Source organism: Electrona antarctica (assembly GCF_951216825.1).
Source record: "Electrona antarctica genome assembly, chromosome: 19".
Lineage (NCBI taxonomy): Eukaryota > Metazoa > Chordata > Actinopteri > Myctophiformes > Myctophidae > Electrona > Electrona antarctica.
Window position 1 is genome coordinate 22,169,966 of NC_136800.1, and position 24,415 is coordinate 22,194,380.

At 44.4% G+C, this 24,415-nt stretch overlaps 1 protein-coding gene across 1 annotated transcript in view; it reads left to right on the forward strand.

Moving 5' to 3' along the window:
- LOC306912535 (band 4.1-like protein 3) overlaps positions 1–24,415 on the forward strand; it is a 66,808-nt gene that overhangs the window by 34,576 nt on the left and 7,817 nt on the right. The window contains exons 6-22 of the mRNA XM_079488826.1: positions 42–117; positions 1,832–2,050; positions 3,546–3,633; positions 7,340–7,492; positions 7,650–7,747; positions 8,617–8,792; positions 10,189–10,403; positions 11,555–12,160; positions 14,209–14,262; positions 15,572–15,607; positions 16,490–16,555; positions 17,446–17,631; positions 19,330–19,392; positions 20,158–20,490; positions 20,539–21,309; positions 22,860–22,907; positions 23,198–23,296. Coding sequence (XP_079344952.1) covers positions 42–117; positions 1,832–2,050; positions 3,546–3,633; positions 7,340–7,492; positions 7,650–7,747; positions 8,617–8,792; positions 10,189–10,403; positions 11,555–12,160; positions 14,209–14,262; positions 15,572–15,607; positions 16,490–16,555; positions 17,446–17,631; positions 19,330–19,392; positions 20,158–20,490; positions 20,539–21,309; positions 22,860–22,907; positions 23,198–23,296 — 3,287 coding nt within the window. The remainder of the gene's footprint in view (positions 1–41; positions 118–1,831; positions 2,051–3,545; positions 3,634–7,339; positions 7,493–7,649; positions 7,748–8,616; positions 8,793–10,188; positions 10,404–11,554; positions 12,161–14,208; positions 14,263–15,571; positions 15,608–16,489; positions 16,556–17,445; positions 17,632–19,329; positions 19,393–20,157; positions 20,491–20,538; positions 21,310–22,859; positions 22,908–23,197; positions 23,297–24,415) is intronic.

Sequence of the window (24,415 nt, forward strand, 5' to 3'; positions counted from 1 at the left end):
GTTTTTTCTCTTTGTTGATTTGATGTTGTGTGACTTTCCAGCTGGCCCGTGGAACTTTGCTTTCAATGTCAAGTTCTACCCTCCAGACCCCTCCCAGCTTTCCGAGGACATCACAAGGTGACACCATGGGCTGATGCAGACGCATTGATATTCTCAGCCAACCTACCTATTGCTTTTTGTTCTGCAGCGTCAGCTGTAAAATGTCTTGTTGTCCCTCTAGGGTCGTTTGCATTCTGTCCTCTCGTATCCATCATATACATTTATATTTCAGACTCCTGTCCAGACAGGGAGTGGTACATAAATCAGGCTTTGCTCTCCAAATATGGATACAACTCTAGAAGTGTCCGTTTCTTTATTCATCAATAGTCTAAGCATCTGATAGTAAAGGAGTATGGAGGAAATCGCCCTTACTGGGAGTATGATGGTCACTAATCTATAGTTCCTAGCCCACTGGTTCTCAACGTCCGCTCCTGGTACCACGAGGAATCCAAATGGGTCTGTATCTCATTTGGTTGGTTCCATTTGCTCACCCTCAGAGTTAATGTAACACTAAGGATTTCACAGAGTAGATTGGTGTCCAAGAGATGGCATCAAATTGCAGTCTGTGGCCTCATGCATACCTTCCTTGAAATGTGAAAGGTTGAAAGGTTGAGAGCCTGTCCAATGACAATTATAGTTCCTAGACAACATCCCTATGAACTGACCATGGAGGAGAGTTCAGGACAGTATAGTTCCTGTAAAAGACATGAAGGATACACAGCAAAGTCCTTAGTGATAGTTTTAGAAAAATAGAATTAAATAAACACTGAGGATGTTTGCTGTGTAACAACTGAGAACAGGAGATTGTTTTGTGTTTGCATATGGGTCATTATGCCAGCTCCTATCTAGGACGGCTCGGAAGGAGTGCAACAAGGGTCAGCCGCTGTCTCGGCTGTTTAAGCTTAATTTATTCCCGCCGGCAGGAACTGATTTCCAAGCTAACAACATGCCGCGTGGCAACACATCGTTGTTAACCTGAAAATCGGTTATTTTTGGTGAGCAACACCGACATGCGATGGAGTATAAAAATGAATTGGGCTTTGTTGCATCCAGTACCACATTGTCTCAAACCTTGTCACGATGTCACAGGGTGGATCTTCCTCCACTGTCATACTCTCTTCTCTATTGATGCAGAAAATGTAAATGACAAATTAAGAAGAAATTAATATAGTGTCAGAGTTGAATCACAAGCATTCTTTTCTCAAGCGTGAAATTGCTCAAACTGAATGATGTGTTTTTGTACGTGCTGCAGTGACAAACCAACTATTTCTCTATTTATTGTCAGAGTTACTTTTAATTAAAACTTATCCTTATATTATGTTTTGAAAACTAACCGAAAATAGGCCTTGGAATGAAGATTTGCTAATTAAATTCAAAGATCATTTTTAAAAATGTTACCGATTCAAAAAGAGAGAAATTTGGTAATTATTATATTTGATTTGTATGCAATAAGAGCAGTATGGTCCTTTATCAATGTTAAACTCAGCATCTCTGTTTTGTGCATGTAAAAAATGCTAACAAAATTCCAAAACTGTTACTTCTCAGGACTCACGTGTGTGTGTGTGTGTGTGTGTGTGTGTGTGTGTGTGTGTGTGTGTGTGTGTGTGTGTGTGTGTGTGTGTGTGTGTGTGTGTGTGTGTGTGTGTGTGTGTGTGTGTGTGTGTGTGTGTGTGTGTGTGTGTGTGTGTGTGTGTGTGTGTGTGTGTGTGTGTGTGTGTGTGTGTGTGTGTGTGTGTGTGTGTGTGTGTGTGTGTGTGTGTGTGTGTGTGTGTGTGTGTGTGTGTGTTCCCAGGTACTACCTGTGTCTGCAGCTGAGGGACGACGTGGTGTCGGGCCGCCTGCCGTGCTCCTTCGCCACCCACACGGTGCTGGGCTCCTACACGGTGCAGTCAGAGCTGGGAGACTACGACCCAGAGGAACTCGGTACCGACTACATCAGCGAGCTACGCTTTGCACCCAACCAGACCAAAGAACTGGAAGAGAAGGTCATGGAGCTGCACAAGAACTACAAGTTAGTATTGCTGTCATTGCTGTACAGTATATAACTCAGTGCAGTGGGTCTCAAACTAAGTTTTGGGGTTACTATTTTAGGTTTTTGTTTTCAGTGGTACTGTGATTATTATTATTATTGTTGTTATTATTATTATAATTATTATAATTATAATATTTATTATTATTATTATTATTATGATATATGTTTTATTAAGAACAAACTAAAATTTATACAGTGTACATTATTTTTTTTAATGAAAAACAGAGGAAAAAACAAAGGGAAAAGAAAATCCTCAATCCCTCCCACCCTTACTGCTCAGTGACATTACAAAAAATAGAGTAGTAAGTAAGTAATGCTGGCATGGAAAACAAAAACAACACAGATGACAGACAGTCGACCACATCAATGATATCCTGTCTATTAGGTGCTTCTATTCAGGTAACGGACAAATTGTCTTTCAAGGACAGTGGTGATGTACATTTCAACCACTTATCAATTGACAGAGAAAGCCATTACAACCTGGTGCTCACAGGTACAATAGAGGAAACAGCCTTTATTAAAACAAGGCGACTGCCAACATGTTTCCACCTCCAAAGGTCTTCATTGTTCACCCTGATTATGACCTTTTGAGGGATGAAACATGTCGGCAGTCAAACTTGTTTTAATAAATGCTGTTTCCTTCATTTTACCTTTGAGTGAATGGATTGTCTGTTTTCGTCTCACTTGATTTACTTTTCCTTTTGTTTGACTTTCATGTTCAAAACTTTACGAAGTACTTAAAATGATACAGTGAGCATTGGTGGGAGGCTGTATTGAATATATACGGCATATAGGTGATTTTTCAAACGTGCATGTCAGTTTCCAGAGTTAACTGATTTTATGAAGTTTTACAAGTCAATGTTTCTACTAGTCGTTAATATTATGCAGTTAAACCGTTAAAAACAGCTACAAATGGCACCTTATGTGAGGTTGAAAACTGCATAGGAACTACCGTACAAGCCAATGTCATCACTAGATAATAATCACTCAGTTCTGCACAGCCCAGCATCTCCACAAACATTACATTTGTGTTGTGCCGTTTATGGTTCAGGCCGACTGTAGGCCGTTTCTCTGAAACTTCCACTCTCCTTTTTTTCTATTGATTTGTATGCAATTTGATATGCTTCTGTGTAGCTCAAAAGGCACTTGGCCCTAATGCTGCCCGGATTAAGGAACCCATTTTCTCTAGAGCCACCTATGCTAAAAATGTATCCACTCACACTACAGTTAAGTGTGCAAAAGCATGCTTCAAAACAGAAAATGAAATGGAAACTATATTTCGCTGATGTTTTTTTTTTTATGGCAATGGCAAAACAAATGTCGTTTCTGTATGTAATTGGAATCAGTATCATCATACTTGCTGTCATCACCCTCTATGATGTTCCTGTTGGATGGCATATTTTCTTTCTGATAAGACGGTAATGTCCTTAGTTGATCTCATGAGTGTGTTCTGTGTCGTGTTACGTCCTGTCAGAGGGATGACGCCAGCCGACGCTGAGATGCATTTCCTGGAGAACGCCAAGAAGCTTTCCATGTACGGAGTGGACCTCCACCACGCCAAGGCAAGAACCTTCTGCAACTCCTTAACCCAGAAATATAAGCATTTGACAACACGGATGTCAGTGGGTCGCTCTGAAGTCAATACTCTCCAGAGGACTAATAATCGGCATGCACAGTGAACACTCACATGTCCGCTACTGTTCCCCATAGGCTATGGAGAACAGTAACAAACATCTACTGTTCCCCATAGGCTATGGGGAACAGTAACATGCACAGTGAACACTCACATGTCCGCTACTGTTCCCCATAGGCTATGGAGAACAGTAACAAACATCAGAGGCGTATCTACAGTTGGAGGCTATCGATATTGTCCTTTTCTTTTTGCTGAGGTTTGCGTGATCTGCGCAAAAGGACAGTTAACCCATTTTGGGCGGGAACCCCTTTTGGTGTTTTAAACACCACCACGTTATAATTTAGCTATTGAAAAATAGCAGATCTACAAGCTCATAGCGCGCCACCGAGTGGCGCGCTACGAGCTTGTAGGTCTGCTATTTTTGAAAAATCGTGAAAATATTTATTTCAGAAAACTGGAGGATTTAGAAGGATTTTTTAAAATGTTGAGGTCTGTCCTAAATGGGTCAAATGATAAGGGACAATATCGGTGGCACCCAACTGTATCTAGTTCAATCTCCAGCACCGGCACATAAACAGAAATTAGATGTTCTGTCTCCCACAAGCAGTCAGTGGATTAAATAGGAGATTGAATCCAGTGATTAATGCTTTTAATGGCTGTCACAATTCACTGCCAGTCCCGTCTCCATTGATACGAGCTCTCCAAAATAAACAGAGGAAACATGGTGGTGACATCGTGGACTGACTCACTGTGCACGCTGCAAAACTACTAACGGCATTCCATCCTGCTATGTGATCTGCACCGATGCTTCTTGTCACCGGCACCCTGCACAAATACACTGCACAATGCTGCTTCAGAAACGTCACCGCTACCATAGTTACAGTAACTGTAACACTACAGCTTTTAAAGCCCATGCCACTGCTGAGCTGCACACCCCACGTGCACATCGAGGGGGGGGGGGGGGTCATGTCTTTATAACGCATGCAGCAGCGAATGAGGGGAAGACAGGGGAAGGAGCGAGAGAGGAAGGGATAAATCATGGTATCTGAATGACAGAATATAGCTGACACTCAGAATATTGCCGATGTCGGGCGGAAACCTTGTATGTCCTAAACAGTGACTTTTCTGGAAATGGGGGAAAAATAACCTTACAATATATCCAGTTATTATTAATTAGTAGTTACAAGCTCTTGTTAATACTTTTCAGTGGTTAAATAAGTATAAAACCCACAGACGGACATAACCACTTCCAACCTGGCGCCCATAGTTTGGTAATGTCATTATAGGCCATTAGATGAGGGGGGAAAAGTCTATTGGCTACATACACTGTCGTATGACAAATTATACAAAAATTGGAGTTACAAGGTTTCAGCCCGACAGCGACAATTTGCATCCGTTATAAAGAGCTTTGAAAGTGAAGTTGGAAGTAGATGAGGATAGTGGAGAGGATATTGTCTCTATGACTTGATCAGAAAAATAAGTTATTTTTCCACACTCCAGTTTCTTGCCCAAATGCCATGTCTTTTACACTTCCGAGCTTCATAGAAAATGTTCCCAAAAGTGTAATTTTGCCTGGGATGGGTGGTGCAGTTGCTGCCCACCACCGTGGACACTAGGGGTTTGAATGCTCCACGGTGCCACCGGCACTGGCAACTCCTGTATACAGGTTGGTCGAGGTGCATGTTCAGCTGGGAGTGGAACTGGGAGGAATAGCATGTTAATCTGCACGCGTTACGTCCTCCCGGTGGAACTGCTCCCTGTCAGGTAAAAAGAAGCAGACTGGCTACGTCACGTGTACCGGAGGAGACACGTGCTTCTTTACACCCTCCGTAAATTGAACAACCAATGAGGCTAGTGACAAGGGAGGGAATACTGTCAAGGGTGACGTAACGACGAGCTAGCCGTTGCGTCATCCTCCTCTTTCTAAGGCGACGTTCGCCAGCAATAGCCTTGTCGGAAATCTAAGTTTAATCTTGCGCACCGTAAAGCTTTCCTCCTTATCGTCTTCCTTAACTCTTAATCACAACGAGGTTCAACCTCTAACCTATCTTCAAGACTACCGAACCCTTGGGAGCCAGTGTTTGGTTCCGTCAGAACTTCGCCCCTTTCGGCCTAAACGGAATTAACCCTAACAGACTACAGTGTAAGGGGGAATTGGGAATTGGCACAACAACCAAATTTGGAGGCGAAAAAAGGAAATGAAAATGATGTTATTCTATTATTGGCCTTTGTCAAGCTGGGGATACACCCACATTTGATTCCTATGAATTATTCTTGGATGCATTTAAAGCTTTGAGATTTGGGCTCTGCACTGGCACCTCCTCAGTGTTTCTTTTCATTGAGTCAGACAGTGGGAAGGTTACGAGGGAGACAGTAGGCCAAGTGTTGACAGAGAAGAAAATCCTTTGTCAGGACTCAGTCGTTGGCATGCAGCTAAACGGCTGTGGGTATGATGACATGCGGATGCAGAGACAGACGGGGATTCTTAACCATAACATTCCCTGGACAAAATAAAGAAAGAAAAGTGATGATTGATGCATGATTTCAGTGCCAGAGTTAACGCCGATTTTTTTTCTTTTTCTTTTTCTTTTTCGTTCTGAGGTAATACGTCTTCTCTCCTCTTTCATTAAACGCCTAGTTGGTAGGGAGTCTCTTTGAGTGCTTGGCTCCAGCTGAGGGAGAGGTAAGAGGCTGCATTCCATGCGCTGTGCACTACCCGAGTGTGTTTCCTTGGTGTGTGTCCTCTCCTCCTCGTGCATGGTTTAGTAAGACAACCTGTCTGTGACTGAACGTTGCAAGGGTTTGCATCACACCACTCCATTTATTTGTAACGGTTGCTGCTGCATTTGAGCCTCGTTTCCCTCCCTGAAGCAGTCGTTGGTTTTCGCACATCCTCGCCTTGTGAACATTATAGGGCTTTATGTACTTTGCTGTGAGCGACACGCTCACCAGAACTAGCAGATCTGCAAGCTTGCAATGTGTCGCACCGCAATGCCCTTTCATGAGCTTGTACATCAGCTATTTTCGGTGTGCAACACCGGCAAGCAACCAAGCATAAATCCAGCTCATTCGTTACTCCCTCGCTTCATCCATCCGTACCTCAAGACTTCATTGTTGTGTGTGTGCTGCCTCTCAATGTGCCTTGAGCCATTATCTGTGTAGAGCGGATTATCATTCCAAATGGATGTCACCAGACTTTGCACCTGCTTGCTTCAGCCTGGAACATACTGCAGAGAGGTGTCTTAACGACATGCCGCTTGACAATAACAACGTTATTTTCAACTGAAAGGGGTGTCGACTTCATGGGTGAAAACACGTAATTTTTGTCAAGCAACATGATTCGCACAGCACTTCTTTTTTTGCCAACGCATAAAATAACCATTATACTTTATGCTGCTGCCCTTTGGCTTCTGTATACTTTTACTCATACTTTACATTCATACTTTTACGGATTGGTGTGAAGGGAGAGTTATGTTATAATGAATATTTCAGATGACAAATGGGTTTGTTAATATTGTGTGTGTGTGTGTGTGTGTGTGTGTGTGTGTGTGTGTGTGTGTGTGTGTGTGTGTGTGTGTGTGTGTGTGTGTGTGTGTGTGTGTGTGTGTGTGTGTGTGTGTGTGTGTGTGTCGTAGGACTCTGAGGGTGTAGAGATCATGCTCGGGGTGTGTGCCAGTGGCCTGCTCATCTACAGAGACAGGCTTCGGATCAACAGGTTCGCCTGGCCCAAGGTCCTCAAGATCTCCTACAAGAGAAATAACTTCTACATCAAAATACGCCCCGGCGAGGTCAGTGGAGGCTAATAGATAGATACTAAGCACAACATGCTGTGTCGACCATTATCTAATAATGAGCAGAACGATGCAGAAAGATGACAATTTCAAGCTGGAGACTTACAATGGGATTTGTGATGATTTGACTTCTATTCCCAACGTGTCTGTGTAGTTCGAGCAGTTTGAGAGCACAATCGGTTTCAAACTTCCAAATCACCGCGCTGCCAAGAGGCTCTGGAAGGTCTGCGTGGAGCATCACACGTTCTTCAGGTAAGAAACCCTGTCTTTTTGCCTGAAAAAGGTTTGGAATTAATGAAATGTTTGGAAAATGATTGGATATACTGTACATCGATTTTTCTTGGTAAAGGTAAAATGTAGCTCTGCACCGCATGAGCTGCATGAGTGGCCCAACAGGATGTCACGTGACAAAAAAGAATAGCTCGACAAGTTAACAGCACTGTGATACGTTGTGAGCTTGTAGATCTGTTATTTTTGTCACATGAAACCTTCGCTCGAGTCTGCCTTGGTGCATTGATGGCATGGTATAGTAGTTAGAGCCTAATTATTACACTGTATGATTGCTATATGCCTTGAAATGGGGTAAAAAGGTTTAAGTAGCTGTTAAAATGTGTGGGAACTGAGCCGAGCGGTCCAGGCACCTAGACCGGTAATCCAGCCTGTCGGCGTGTCGCGGGTTCGAGTCCAGAGCCCGTCGGCCTTTGCTGCATGTCTTCCCCCCATCACTCTCCCCCTTTCCTGTCTAATTACTGTACCCTATCAATAAAGGCAAAAACGTCCAAAATAATATCTTTAAAGAATGTGTGTGAACACTGTCTTTAGACAAGGCAACACACTCTTTAAAATCGAAACACTGTCTTTAGGTGATATACTCTTAAGTTAGTTAAGAAACTCTCTTTAGGTTAGAAATACTCTTTGGATGAGGAAAAATAGCCTTCGATGTACAAAAATGTATAAAATACAAGCCTGACGTTTTACAAGGTCTTCCAATGCAGTATCCTATCAAGCAGAAGCAGTAGTTTAGAATTTATTTTCTTTTTATTGTCACAGGTGTGTAGTATCAAGCTCATGCACCTGTATTTGGAGTTGTGATTAATGTGATTGATTGCAAACGACGGCAGGTTGGTTTCTCCTGAGGCTCCCCCAAAGAAGTTCCTGGGCTTGGGCTCCAAATTTCGCTACAGTGGCAGAACGCAAGCTCAGACCCGCCGGGCAAGTTCTCAGATCATCAGACCTGCTCCCTTCTTTGAGCGCTCATCCAGCAAACGCTACAACATGTCCCGGAGCCTCGACGGAGGTGAGTGGTTTGTGCTTTTGGGTGAAATGCTGTTAAAATGTGTTTCCGGGGCAAGTGGAATTAACCTGGGCCACTCTCTTTTAGCTTTAAAAAAATATATATAAGGTTTACTTTTGACATTATCCACATATTACATTACAAGTATTTGGCTAAGCAGTCAGTGAAACAGTCAAGTCAACCATGGACTAAATTCATATCAACCTCACTTAGAAGTGCAAATCACTCTTTTCTTTCTCTTGAATTATTTTGGGTTTTTGACGGAGAAAAAAATCAGAAAATCTCCACCTGGAAGCTGAAGAAGCACACAGTTTTGGCACATTCGGTCACATCCCATTGGACAATGTGCTTCCACATTCGGTCACATCCCATTGGACAATGTGCTTCCAGGATAATAAGATCAGTAGCTATTCAAAATGAAAGGCTTTTTCTTCACAGACATGCTGACATTTTGCAGCATGGGGAGTCGGTGACCGTGACTTTGCTACACGTTCAGTGAATATGTGAATGCCAGTTTGGAACTTCAATTTTGAATTACATTGGCATTGGCATATAAAGGTAGCTCTCCACTGCACTGACATTGGCGGCGGTAGGTGTTGGAAAGCGCCTGTTGCCGAATATCTGCTGTTGAATGGGCGGTGGGTACACTGTCGTGTCGGGTCGCATGTTATAGGGATAGCAGCGGGCTTGTTGTTGAAGAAGACATCAAGCCATACTGTAGGCTATTTTTAGCACTGTAGAAGCCATCATGTGCATTCAGCAACTTTTTTATCACACCTCCCAACCGACTGATCTCCCGGCTTCATTCGACTGCCACTCTGTAGTAATCTGTAGTAGTATTGGCGGAGAGCTACCTTTACACTCTGTAGTAATCTGTAGTAGTATTGGCAGAGAGGTACCTTTTCAGTCTGTAGTAATCTGTAGTAGTATTGGTGGAGAGCTACCTTTACACTCTGTAGTAATCTGTAGTAGTATTGGTGGAGAGCTACCTTTACACTCTGTAGTAATCTGTAGTAGTATTGGTGGAGAGCTACCTTTACACTCTGTAGTAATCTGTAGTAGTATTGGTGGAGAGCTACCTTTTCAGTCTGTAGTAATCTGTAGCAGTCTGTTTGGTGGAGAGCTACTGTACCTTTACAGTCTGTAGTAATTGGATTTTGGTGGATATATATATATATATATATATATATATATATATATAATATATATATATACTGTATTCAAAGATTTGAACAGATTTTCAAGATTTTTCTAAAATAGCCAAGGTATAAAGAAAATATGGTTCAAATATAAAATGACACAGATTCATGCTTTCCCGGTTTTACTTTTAACGTTTGTGAATGACAAAACGTAGACTTTGAAACGTGGTTTGACCCGTTTTTGTGCTGTTCCCCTGCAGCCCCCATCATGGAGAACCACGAGACGCTCATGAGGGACACGGCCAACGACGGGTCCACCAAGGCCATCGCCAAGGGCACCCTCATCACCACCGTGACGCCAGAGAAGAAGGTGGAGGAGGAGAGGGAGGAGCAGGAGGATTTCCTGGTTCAGGCCCCCGCCAACGGCGAGTCGCCAGAGGCTGTCCCGTCCACTCCTCACAGACACGACACCAAGGTAAAACCCAAAAGACACTGACTGACCGCTCCCATGCTGCCACTGGGGTTGTCACCATCATGACACATTTTGACACAGTGTGTTTGACACACATTTTGACACAGTGTACTATGGCCTAAACGGGCTGTATTTAATAATGTTATACTTTGAATTATTTGTGTTTCAAAGAAAAACAATAATAGCCAATCTGCTGTTAATTTAGAAAATGTTTGAAAAAGTTTTGCAAAAATAATTGCAATTATCCCAAATAATTAAGCAATATTACACGAGAGGGTGTGGGTTAACGTGATTATTGCCACGACAGTGATGCGGTAAGGAACGAGACGAAGTCGAGTTCCGCAAGCATCACTGAAGTGGCAATAATCACGTTAAACCACACCCTCGAGTGTAATATTGCAATTATACAACAGTAGGGTAACTAAAACTAAGAAAATCGCTGAAAAAATATATTTTTTTAATGACAGATGATGTCACTACGACCACAAATGTCCCAAGAAACTAGCTAGCCTAGCCACCGAGTTTGCTAGCACTCTGGGAAAATAGAGCAGCTGAATTCTTTGTTTTGATTAGGTGGTGAATGGTGCTGGTTTGATCCACGGCTAGAAGCCGTTTCAACCAATCAGATTGCTTCCTCGAAACGTATTGTATTGTTGTATTGTATAATTGCAATTATGTAACAGGCGTGCGGTAGCTCCCACAGGATTTTTTTTGTTGTTGTATGCAACATGTATACTGCGTCGTGTTGAAGGTCAAATTCAGAGGGTACAGCTCTGTATTTCAGTAGCCGCGTTTGTTTTCCTAAAGTATGTTTGTGTGAGTTATTTTCCCTTCATTTATTTTCGTTCTCTCCCTTCTTTCGTAATGGATTCTGTGCCTGTGGGGAGAATTAGATCCCAGATGCTTTCAGCTGACCCACTGCCGTAGACTAGGCACCTAAGTGCTTCTTGTCTTGTGTGCGCTTTACTAATTAGCTTTTCCCTTTCTTGTCCTTCCTTTGACCCTCCTTCACTATACTTGTGTGTGCTCGCCACGCCCCACCACCCCATCCCCTTCATGCCGCCATCCACCCTGCTATGTATGCATACACGCACACACACACACACACACACGTACGTCTTCTCACCTCCCCCCCACTGTCTCTCCTCCATCAGCGGTGTCTATACGCGTGTGACCCGCTCCGCTCCGAGCTCTCCCTCCCCTCCTCCCCCGTGTCGTCGCCCAAAGTCCGCCAACGGCGGCGGGAGAACGCGCGCAAGCGGACCTTGTCGGCGAGCCCGGCCAAGGGCGGCGTCGGGTGCCGGCTGCGGCAGCAGGCGCGCGCCGACCGCTGCGACGCCCTGCTGGAGGAGCGGGCGCTGCTGCTCTCGGCCCGCAAGCAGCGCCTGGGGGGGCAGCGGGGCGGGGCCAACGGGCGCCGCTTCCTGTTCTTCTTCTCCCTGCACCTGCCCGACCTGTCGTCCCTGCTGGACGAGGACGGCTACATCACCTTCCCCGACCTGACGGAGATGCGCTTCCTGCCTGAGGCCGCGCACCACTTCCTCCCCATTAAGTCCCCCTCGCTCATCCCGTGCTTCCTCTTCATCTTCTTCTTCCTCCTGTCCACCTCCTTCTCCGTGCCCTACGCCCTCACGCTGTCCTTCCCGCTAGCGCTGTGCCTCTGCTACCTGGAGCCCAAGGCAGCCTCCCTGACCGCCTCCATAGCCCAAGGCTTCCATGACCATGACAGTGACCATGACAGTTCAGAGGAAGATGAGGAGGTGTGTGTGTTTTTCGCGTTGAACGCGTACGTCGACCCTGTGTGTTCAAGTACACCCCCCCTCCCCTCTCTTCCCCACCACCACCACCCACCCACACCGGCTTTAGACAAACGTTCATGACATCGGTTCTAACGATCGATAGATCGATCTACCTTTTTCCTTACTGCTCTGTGGGGTCCTCTCCAGAGCTGACCTGGAGACTGTTGTCTGTCCCAGTGTCTGTTGTCAGTGTTCCTACTTTCAGAACCTCATCTCTGCCTGGTCACCCTCCTCATCCTGTAGACCTCATCGCCTCATCAGCGTCACACAGAGATGATCATGCAAGTGTCTCTCTCTCTCCAAAACCATTTCCCCCCACCCTGTGGATCGTGCTGGTATCAACTCCACCCCAATGAGAGGGTTAGACACAAAATGAGTGCCATTATTTAGTATTTTAGTTATTATAATATTAAAGGTGGTGTAAATGATTTGTTTTAATTTGTGTTAAATACTCTCTATTCCTATAGAAAACATTGCTATAGAGTGATTGTTTAGTAACAGGGGCCTCTCCAGCTCATAAAATACATGTTCAGGTCAGGATACCAATTTTATCCAATCAGGAGACAGAACTTCTCAGACACAGTATAAACAAGTGAAATTGGAATTGATGTAACAAAAAGTATTAAGCTGATAAATTATCTTTGTGGCATTCTTCTTCCTGGTTGGATAAAATTGGCCAGGCCTGCTATCAAAGCCTGAACATGTATTTGTCTGTTTATTAAAGAGATGGCAAGACGGGGAGACTACTGTTACTGAACAAACACTAATATAGAGTTTTACATTTTTAAGAAAAAAACTTTTTTCTTTTTTCTTTTCTTTTTTTTCCTTTTTGTTTTACACCATCTTTAAGAAGATGCTTGACAAGTAGATGATGTGGATGTTTAGACCACCTATCTTCATCCAAAGTTAACTGAACTTACTTAAAGCTTTCACTCAAACCTCACATTTAAGAACACAGAGGATAATCTATTCACTAGCTTTGTGCCTAACCCATTTCTGTCCTCTCATCGTCAGTCATGGCTTTGTAGCGGCTGTCACCGCTACAAAACAAGCGCCGGCAGCATGGAAACATTTCCACGGACAACCGTGCGCTCATTCAGTCAGTCACAGTCTCTCTGCATTGCGACTCGCCTAACACGTCCTGTAGTAGCAACACGAGGCAAAGATAAAAAACACATTGAATTGGAGTTGTGCCTCAGCAGGGCTTTTTGGCTCTTAGGGAGGAAAAGCAGCTTAGAGTGCTAAGTCATGGTTTTTGCCCGATGCAGCGCTTTTGTGAGTTGCACGTAGTGCAATGTATATCGTAATGCAGAGAGACAGCGGCACGACTCAAGGCATCCTTGTCATTCCTGTAGTGTCATGTTGCATGATGACAGAGAAGGGGGAGGCCTGAAAGTCAGGTTATTATTTGTCAGCAAATCACCCATCAAATTGGAGAATCCAATTATTGCTCATCCAGTGTTATTTATAGCCAGCGCCGTCGCAAATCATATGCCATTCGTTCTGAGATTCCATAAATGTAAAATAGGACTTTGGCGTGACAAAATACGAATCACGATCAAAATGGAGAATTCAATTATTGCTCATCCTGTGTTATTTATATCCAGCGCCAATGCAAATCATATGCCATTTGGACCGAATTTCCAGAAATGTAGACCGACTGACTTTGGCCTGACAAAATCAGAGCGAAAACAAATCTCACCAATTGTGACTGACCGAAGGTTTCAACTTCCTCTGAGTCTGTTTGCAAACTTGTGCTTGCTTTCAATTATTTTGCTGTTTCCCTTCCTTTGCTAAACCGTCATCTTTATTGTTGTCTATACTGTATATAGCTTATAACAAAACAACAACAACCAGTACATTATCCATTCTGTCCATTTGTGGGTATGAATAGTATCTGTTGAGAAGTGATGGGTTGTTGTTGTACTTAAATGTTGACGAGGTGGGTTTTCCTTGTTTTTTTTTGCGCTTTCCGATCGGAACGGTTCTGGTCTGTTTTGACAACGCAGACCGACAGCGAACAGACTGACTTTGCCTTTGACGAGGAGACGACAGCCACAGAGGTTTGTACATTTAAGGAAAACTGTAGACTTTAAAACATGGGAGAAATAACCGTAGATCTTTTGTTTTTTTATTATTATTATTATTTTTTTTACTTTTTACCCCTCAGAGGTTCAGTAATGTTCTATTTTAATAACATGAACAGACAGGTAATCCAATGCACCGGTTCTCAACATAGTGTCCACTCCAGGTAAATGATTGGTACAGTAGTGTGAAATTGACCTTTACGGCTCTGGAACTCAGAGTGTGTACAAATCAGACCAAATGTCAAAGTGGTGGTCACTGATCCAATGACACAGTCTCTGCTTTACTGAATTCTATTGGATGGCATGCTCGTAATCAAACTGAGAAAAGGCTTTCCTCTGCAGCCGGCTATTTACATTAAAAATGAAAGGGATACTATCACAACTTTCAACATTTATATCTTTGTTGTAGGGCTACCGTTCTTTTTGCAACCATAACAGCAGTATTCCTCTGTCTCTACGTGACACTAGTTGACCCTTGTTCTTGGTTTATAGCTAGTAGCCTCGGTGGTCGTGGTCCTTGCCTGTTTATGGCAAAATAGTGATCTGGACTTCAGAACATATGAGTCAAGTTGATGTAGTGGCGGACATAGACCGTATGGGGAATTCTAAGCAACACCGGAAGCATCAATATGGATCCGGAATGTTGTTTTACTGTCTGACTATCATCATATCATCAAGAATATACCTTTTTCGAGGCAGCCATATTGACATTAATAGTTGTGTAATGTTACCAATGATACTAAATTAGGTTACAGTATGTTCCATTCCGGTCAAACGGAGTCAGAGGGGGGGAGTATCATATGCTAGCTACACTAATTGGCAACACCTGTGAAGCAAAGTAACATTACACAACTATTATGTCAATATGACTGCCAGTAAAGTGCATACTGCATACGCTTTGAAGTGAATGTACATAATTCTTTACTCTGATGCCTTTTGTCTTCTCTCACCTTCTCGCTTTAATCTTCTTTGGTTCATCACACATTTTCCTCTTTCCTCTCTGTCTTCTGTGCCTCCGCTCACCGTTTTCCTCTCTCACCCCTTCATTGTTTTCTCACCCTTCTCGGCGTTCTCGCTATTTCTCCACATCACCGTCTCACACCTCTGTTACCCTTCTTCCCCTCTCTCTCTCACTCTCTGTTCGCCCTCACCCCTTTGACCCTCCTCCCGTGTCGTTTTCATTTCTCGCTCTCTCCCTGCGTGTCCCCATCTGTCACTTTCCCTCTGTCACCCTCTCTCTCTCTTTCGCTCCGTCTCTGTGATGTCCTCTTTTGCTTGCCGCCAGTCGGACGCTGAGGACGACTCTGAAATGCGGACTCAGGTACACTGGGTGACCCAGCTCACTGCATCGCACCACCACCCCATGCACTGAGCCAGAACGTAACCTTGTGCCATACTGCTTCCGTCCGTCCGTCCGTCCGTCCGTCCATTTCTTCCGTCCGTCTGCCTTGCAGCTTTTGACACACATCATTACACCCACTGTGCAGTGTGCACTAGTCTCTCAGGACAGGCTATTGGTTCACATATTTTTTAATGGCTACGCCTAACGCGATATATCAAATGCTGGAAATGAGTAGAATATAACGAATTATGACTCGCCCCCCACTTCAGTTTAAACTTGTTTCAGTCATGTAAATTAGTCCTACTGTAAATTAAATGCTACTGTAAAAATAAGTATTATATGTAGCTTGCTTCTTAGCAGAAATGGACATTAAAAAAAATGTATTTTTGTGAACAGAAATGACAAACAAGATGCCGGCTTCCTGTCAAAACCTTTACGAGGCAGACTTACAGACTTACAGACTTTCTGGCATTCTGAGATTTTGGTCTGGCTTGAGAGACTAACTGTGCACAGACCAGACAGCTCCATTAAGTCAAAACAGTTTCACTTCATAAACTGATGCTTCTAAACCAGTTCATTGTTGTTGCATTGTGCTTCTCTTTCTAAGAGGTGTACATTACACTCAATTTCTGTTGCTGCGTGTTTCGTCAAGAAATCTAGTAGTTTGTTTGTGGAATTATTTTCTCTTGTCGGTGCTACTAACTAAAACTCTTAAGGATTTTAGTTTTGTACATGATTTTTCAGCCATCGGAAGACAAAACTCCCAATCTCTACAGATGGAACTGTATAAATGTAACACTGAACAACAAACTACACTTGACGACCCCTCATCCCCCATCCCTATCCCCTCTGTCTTCACAGTATAGTTTCATAAGACGAATAAAGGGAGAAAACGTCTTTATCAAGCATAGTAATCTGATGCTAGAGGTTGGTAAGAAAACGCATGGAGCAAGTATGCATGCACGACACGTACCTTTTGGTTTGAGGAATCCTAACTGGAGTGACGACAAATGAGTATGACTCACCATTGACAATGAATATAAATACTGGACACAGTTTCTGTTTATTTGCGGTGTGGATTTTGATCTACCATCTGCACGTTTATCTCAGTGTGGCTTTAATATGGGTGCCTAGACTTATTTTGTGTGAGATAGAGCAATAACAAATAATACCTAGGTCAACATTTGCAGTTTTCTAATCCTAACGAGTATTGGGGGTGTTGTACAGAATTAAACCCATAAAGCCTAAATGCATGAAGCCATGTATCTCCATTATAGCACGCAGGACTTAAATGCTTCCTTTGCATTTAAGAATCATGTATTACACTTGTAACAGCCACTACATAGATATAATTTTTGCTGCTGTTTTGCTCGGTATGCAAGCTGCCCAGTGTTGCAGTGTTCACAGGTGCTCTGCATAGCGACTAGAAAAAAAGGAGCCATGAACAATGAACTGTGAAAAGTAAACAGAGGCGTAGAACAAGGTTATTATAGTTTTGCATTTCTTTCGTTTTTATTTGTATTCCTTTGTTTTGTTCTTGTTTTTTATTTCAGTTAAGTAACATTTTGATCTGGTTTTAGTTTTTTGTTAATTAAAAACCATGGCTGTAAAATGCAGGTGGTCTATTATTCACGTATCAATATCAGTCAGAGTTGCAGTCTGAAGACACTTCAGCTGCGCTTCACGCCTCCCAATTCTCATCGGTTCATCGTACATGCAAGCTACCATCAGGTTTACTTTTTGAGCATGGCCGCCGTTCCATCTGTGCCGTCGTCTGGCCCTCACCTCCCTTGTAATACCACTGATTGGTCGGCTAGGACACCGAACCCCCGGAGGACCTGGTCAAGCACCAGAGCAACATTAGCGAGCTGAAGCGCTCCTTTCTGGAGACGGGCGGCCACGCCCCGGGCATGACGGAGTGGGAGAAGAGACTGTCGTCGTCCCCCATCCGTTCACCCAAAGCGGACGAGGCGCCCATGATAGTACCCCTCGACTCGCAGGATGTAAGACCCAGTTAATTTGTGTGTGTGTGTGTGTGTGTGTGTGTGTGTGTGTGTGTGTGTGTGTGTGTGTGTGTGTGTGTGTGTGTGTGTGTGTGTGTGTGTGTGTGTGTGTGTGTGTGTGTGTGTGTGTGTGTGTGTGTGTGTGTGTGTGTGTGTGTGTGTGTGTGTGTGTGTGTGTGTGTGTGTGTGTGTACTGTGAAGCATGATGTGAACCTCTAAGGAGTCTCTTATATACAGTACAGTACCCACACACTACCGAAACACGGGAATCATTTTCATAATGAGTCTGAGAAGGGAGTGAGTGAAGGGAGTGAGTGAAGGGAGTGAGTGAAGGGAGTGAGTGAAGGGCACTTTGTGTCACTTAAGCGTCTAGTGTTGACGCCCAGTTCATGCTCCTAATATTTAGGCACAGGCCTACTTAGTAGTTCGTTTTGTCACACAGCTGTGCTACAAGCTCACAAAAAATCTACGAGTTGTGAAGTTGTAGATTATCAATTTTTGGCACATGACGCCTGCACACAAAGAACTACAAATCAGATTTTACTTATGATATTGTGGGTTTGAGTCCACCTCAAGATCTACCTTCCTGTTGATTGATTGATTCATTGAATACTTTATTAACCTGATTAGTACAGTACAGGTAACACAGTCAAAGTTAAAAAGCCCCAGTGTCTTGTTTCCATTGTGGTTCAGTGTTCTGCACCGTATTGCTGTCTGTTAAATCAGAGATTTCATGTTTCAAAAAAGGCTCTATAGGGCAGATATTCTTGTGTGTTCATATACGGTATTCTTTATTCTCATCACGTCTAGCGTCACACGTGATAACAGCATAATCTATCTCATTTTGTGTTTCTCCCAAAACACAAGAAGTACATCCAGTGATGGCTGTTTGAAATATCTCATGAAATATCTCATCATCACCAACTAATCTGCCACAGACATTAAGCAGTGGTGTGATTGACCTGCGCGGTTGTGTTCCCATATGTTGTTGAAGTCTGTTTTTCATGCTGTCCTTTTGTCTCTTACACAAATCCAGTATTTTCTTCTCTTCTCTTTTTTTCACAGTGGTGAAACGGTGGTTTTCAACCCTTTTCATATCAAGGCCCATTATTTATTCGGCATTTAAGCTCCTGGACTACATTTGCTACTTCTCTACTAGCGACCGTAAAGACGACCTTAGTACTTAGTAGACACTTTTTCATGATTGGCTGCCTCTAAGCCAATGGCAGACTTACCCATAAAACCTATAGTCTGAATGGCATAAAACCCATATTCTGAACGCTGCAACGTGAAGCCGTGAGCTGAGGCAGAGGCAGCTGCGGAACACAAACTGATTATAGATGTTTATAAAGGAGAGCTGTCAGTTATGACTGAGTCATTCTTGTTGTATCAATGCTCTTACAAAGATCCTGTAATTTCTTCTTTTTTTACGCAGCCTCAGCTGTTTGCATCGCGATACATTTTGCATTAAATCTATTTCAATTGTCACCAGATTGAATCGATTTCAAACGATTTACGATAAATCGTAATTCAAACAGCCCAGAACCCACTGAAATGTAAGAGATGATGCTCATTTTCTGCTGCAGTGTTTAGACACAGAACGGCGTCATGGGAACGCGGTGGCTGTCACTGTGCTGGACACAGGCCGTCTATTGTGTGGTTGTTTGTGGCTCTCAGCACCGTTTGTCTCTGTTGCAGACTAAAGAAGAAGAGACGGAGGGAGACGAGACGAGCAAGGAGGAGGACGCTCATGCAACTGAGGTACAAATCCTTAAAGATCATGTTTATCACACTTAAACCTATGCATTTTGTGTGTTGGCGTTTATTCCTGAGCTCCACAAGTATTTGGCACAGTGATAATACATGTACAGTGTGTAATGCTGCTATCACAGTAGGGTTAAAATGTAGATAGATTGTTGGTTTGGCTTTAGATTTTTATGTAAGGTTATGTTAAATTGAGGTTGAACTTTTGTAGAACCTTGAGTTGTGTTACCGTGACATGATTCAAGTAAAGATATTGTCCATATCTGTTTTCTGTTGCTTCTGTGATCAAGAAACCAGAAGTAGTGATTCCATTGTAAGGACAAAATACTGTGAGAATATACTTTGTTTACATTAAAGGTTAAAGGTGTGATTTTGAGACCAGGATGAAATCACTACTTCCAGTTCCTCGATCAGAATTAACAAATACAACCCAAGCTATACCACCCAAGGTTCTCCCGAAGTTCAGCATCGCTAACAAGCATATACAAATAATTGTCCTTTTTTGTACACACCCCACGTTTTCATGGTGCAGCAAACAACACATCGCTGTCCAAATATTTATGTAGCTCGTTGTTTGCACTTGTTGTATGTGTTTGCATTTGATCTCAAATGACCCGTATGTGTGTGTGTGTTCTCTCAGCGAAGCTGTATCTTTGGCTATGCTTCAACAACTTAACCCCCCCTCTGTCTCTGTAGTACTGGTCTCTCTTAACCGGCCCAGTTCTCTGTAAGCCAAGTGTCTCCCCCCCACTCCCTACCCAGGCAGCACGATATTTGGTGAAATACGTGGTGGATAGTAACATAACGGACGGTCTCACCTCCTCGGGGCCGCACGGTCTCAGTCTCTCCACCACACTGGACGACGACGTCTTCTTTGACGGGACCATCAAGGAGGAGGAGGAGAAGACCCCCGACTCGCAGGAGGAGCTGTCGGAGCGCTCGGTGGTGAAGATCAGCCCCGGCTCCGTCAGGCAAGAGGTGTCCCAGGCCATCAGCGACAAGAGGGGCACTCTCATCATCCTGAAGGACGCGGAGGACAAGTCGGACGCCGAGAGCAAAGAGGAGGACGCGTTGGAGGAAGAAGAGACAGGCAAGGTCAAATACGAGGAGAAAGAGCTCCCGTCTCCCTCTAAAGAGAAAGAGCTCCCGTCTCCCTCTAAAGAGAAAGAGCTCCCGTCTCCCTCTAAAGAGAAAGAGCTCCCATCTCCCTCTAAAGAGAAAGAGCTGCCATCTCCCTCTAAAGAGAAAGAGCTCCCATCTCCCTCTAAAGAGAAAGAGCTCCCGTCTCCCTCTGAAGAGAAAGAGCTCCCGTCTCCCTCTAAAGAGAAAGAGCTCCCGTCTCCCTCTAAAGAGAAAGAGCTCCCGTCTCCCTCTAAAGAGAAAGAGCTCCCGTCTCCCTCTAAAGAGAAAGAGCTGCCATCTCCCTCCAAAGAGAAAGAGCTCCCATCTCCCTCTAAAGAGAAAGAGCTCCCATCTCCCTCTAAAGAGAAAGAGCTCCCGTCTCCCTCTGAAGAGAGAGAGCTCCCATCTCCCTATAAAGAGAAAGAGCTCCCGTCTCCCTCTAAAGAGAAAGGTGTTGCACCGGCGGTAATCGAATGTGACGCCAAAGCCACCTTGGAAGAGGCAAGTCCCAAGACGGAGACCAAACAGGTAGAGAAAAGTGAGATTAAAGGTTTCGACTCGCCCAAGAGGGCCAAGGCGTCGTGGGTGTCCGAGGTGGTGAAGGCGACGGAAGGGTCAGAGTTCGCCAGCATGACGGCAAAGGAGGTCAAGGAGATGAAGGCGTTCGAGGCGCTCCGCCAGCGAGCAGACATCTTCACCTTTGACGGCGTGCAAACGGAGCAATTAAAGTCGAGCCTGACGGTGACCACCTCTCAAAGCGTAACCGAAAGGTCCACAAAGTCCTCGGCGGTGGTACTGTATGAAAATCAAACTCAATTTAGCTTCACCCCCACACCCACCCTCCTCCATACGCTCACGTACTGCGTACCCCTTCACACTGGCCAACAAAGAAAAGAGAGGAGAAAAAATAGGTTTTGTCCTGGAGTCAACTCTCCCGATTTCATCAATTAATGTTTGTTTTGTAATGTCAGGTTATGAAGTTAGTGTCATTATGGCATCCTGGTGGCGTAAAGGTTGTAAAGTTAGTGTCATCATAGCATCCTGGTGGCGTAACCTGTCAGGCCCATCATGTCTAATGGTGACCTTGTGGGTTTGAGTCTGTGGGTTCTTATCCAATGCCTCATGACACTTCCTCATTCTCTGCCGTCTCTTTCCTGTCTCTCTACTGTAAACAATCTTAAAAGGCAAAAGAAAACCTTTTCTTATCAAAATAGGGAAACCTGTTTTGGGACATTTCTTTAACCAGGCAACATGGATGTCTACACATACAGTATATCTGTATATCCTGTGTCAAATAGATAGTGCCATCTTTGGAATCACTGTGCTTGGATTTTGTAAGAACGAGCATTTTCCTATGAAATTGTGAAGTTGTTGGCCAGTGTCATCTACTCCCACAGCAGTGCCCAGACACGTTTTAACAAAAACATAACCAACTGCTTTGCTCTGCATGGCTGACCGTGTGCAAGACACCATGGTGTTTACACTCACACTGAGCAAGCTGCTGGTGTCTGTTGTGCTCAACGCTTTCGCTTCTTTTTTGATACAAGGGGTTTTGCATTGGTTTGGAAATGTGTTAAAAGCATAAACAGCTACGTCATGCCTCAAAGGTGAATTTACACTTGGTCGAACGAACGAACGCATTATGACAAAGATGACTTGTTTGTGTGTGTTACTACTTTTTGTCATGTTTGTTCTACTTCGTTCAACAAAAGTATAAATTAAAAGTTAGGGCAGCAGGCTGCAATGTTGGATAAAGGATGAAATGAGGGTTGGGGCGGGGGGAGCAGGGCAGGTTGTTTGTTTGTTTGATGTTTTTTATCATTTTGCTTCACAGCGGCCGCTTTGACTTTCTTTGAGAAGTGCTCCCATCAGTGAAGCAGTGACTTCATAGCCTTGGCACAGTGCCACGCTGCAGCTTTCTGCCCCCCTCACCAACTCGCTTATCTCCCTAAACCCACCTGGGGCTTCTATTAACACGATAGTTTTGCTAACAGAAACATTGTATGGGTCCATTTTCCAGTTGGTTTCTTGCATAACTGCAATTGGGAATACTAAATCCCTGTGTTATCTGCTCTCTAAAGTAAGAATCTAGGTCAGAGTTAAGGATTTGTTATGCCTTGGCTTTAATATAATAGGATTTGGTGAGATTCTTCTCTGACCAAAAAAGAAAGAAACGAAATGTACACGATATCCCGGAAGAATCCATACAATATTTTCTTGATTCTAAGAGCTGTCCTGTCTTTCCCATGTTCTTCTGTTTTGTCTTTTGTCCGGTGTTCACTGTGTGTCTATTTTGACTGTCTTCTCTCTCTTTCTGACTGTCTGTCCTTCTGTCCAATCAGTCTCCGCTAGGATGGGTGTCCTCCTCTCTGGGTTCCACCTCACCAAAGGTGACAGCTCCCCCCTCTGGTGCTAACATGGTTCAGATAATAAGGCACTGCAGCGTGTGAACGAACATGCATTGTTTGTTTGAGACTATATCTATGCAGCCTTTCATTTGATATCTCGAAGACTGCCGTTTACCCAAATGTATCATTTTTTAAACCGCTTCCGTCTTAACAGGTGTGATCTGAAACTGTCATGTATGTGTGATGTAAGATTGTTTTTTTTGTTTTTTTATTGCTTAATATTTTAGCGATTCAGACGCAATTAATCAACAAGAACCTTTTATCATTCACAGACATCAGCCGCCGAGCCGGAGGAAAAGGAGGTGGAGGAGGAGGAGGTGGGGGTTGCCGTGGCGACAGAGGCTGTGCCAGCCGAGTCAGCAGGACCTACGGTGAATATCCCGACCACAGGGCCCACAGAGGCCAGGCCCGTAGACAATGCAGTGGAGGAGCTAGAGCCCAAAGTCCAATCGATGCCGGTCGAACCTACAGAGGTGCAACTAGACTGCAGTGTAGCACTCGAGTCGGGGGCCGCCGTCGTGAACACAGAAACACAACAGGCTACTAATGACACGCCGATAGAGTACAGCCAGGCTGTGGTAGTCGCAGGGCTAGATATTCCCACTGCTGTGCGTCCGGGAGAAGAAGTGGACCTGAGTGCATCTGTAGAGACGGAGACGCCGGCGGAAATGCAGGAATCGGAGACGGCGGGGCAGCTAGATGACAGCCAGGCTGTTGCTGAGACGGCGGGGCAGCTAGATGACAGCCAGGCTGTTGCTGAGACGGCGGGGCAGCTAGATGACAGCCAGGCTGTTGCTGAGACGGCGGGGCAGCTAGATGACAGCCAGGCTGCTGCTGATCGCATGTCGCCAGAAACGCCAGCGCCGTGCTCCACGCCAGAGGTGCAGAGTGGGAGGGTCGTGGATGAGGAAGAGGAGGAGGATAAAGTTGAGTGTTCAAGATTCACCATCGAGCCGGTGTACACCACAAACGCAAGAGAACGCGGTGTGGAAGAGGAGCTGTCTTTGCCGGAGGAGGAGCTCCGTTTGGGAGAGTCCCACAGTGGGCCAGAGGCCACCGACCCTATAGCTTGTGTGCAATATCATCACGTCCAGATCCCGGAGGTAGGGTTAAACGAAGAAGCAGAGTTTTCCGCAGGTGTGAGAGATGCCCAGGACGTGGAGCTTCCCGAGGCAGATGGAAGGAAGGTCAAGTTCTCCACTGAGGTACAGTACAAGCTTCCCTCGGAGCCGGAAGACGATAGCGAAGAGGAAGAGGAGGAAGAAACGAAAGGTTCGACATCAAGTTATGAAAAGGAGAAGTACCACTACTCTCACGCGGAGAGTTCAGAAGATGAACTGGAGGACTCCAGAGAGGAAGAAGGGAGTGAGAAAGAGACACAGCCGAAAGAAGAAGACGAGAATCTTTATCAGATAGAAGACAGGGCTCAGAAAACAAGAGATCAGATTTGGGATCAGGTGCAAAGGTTTTTGGAACGGGTGCAAAATGGA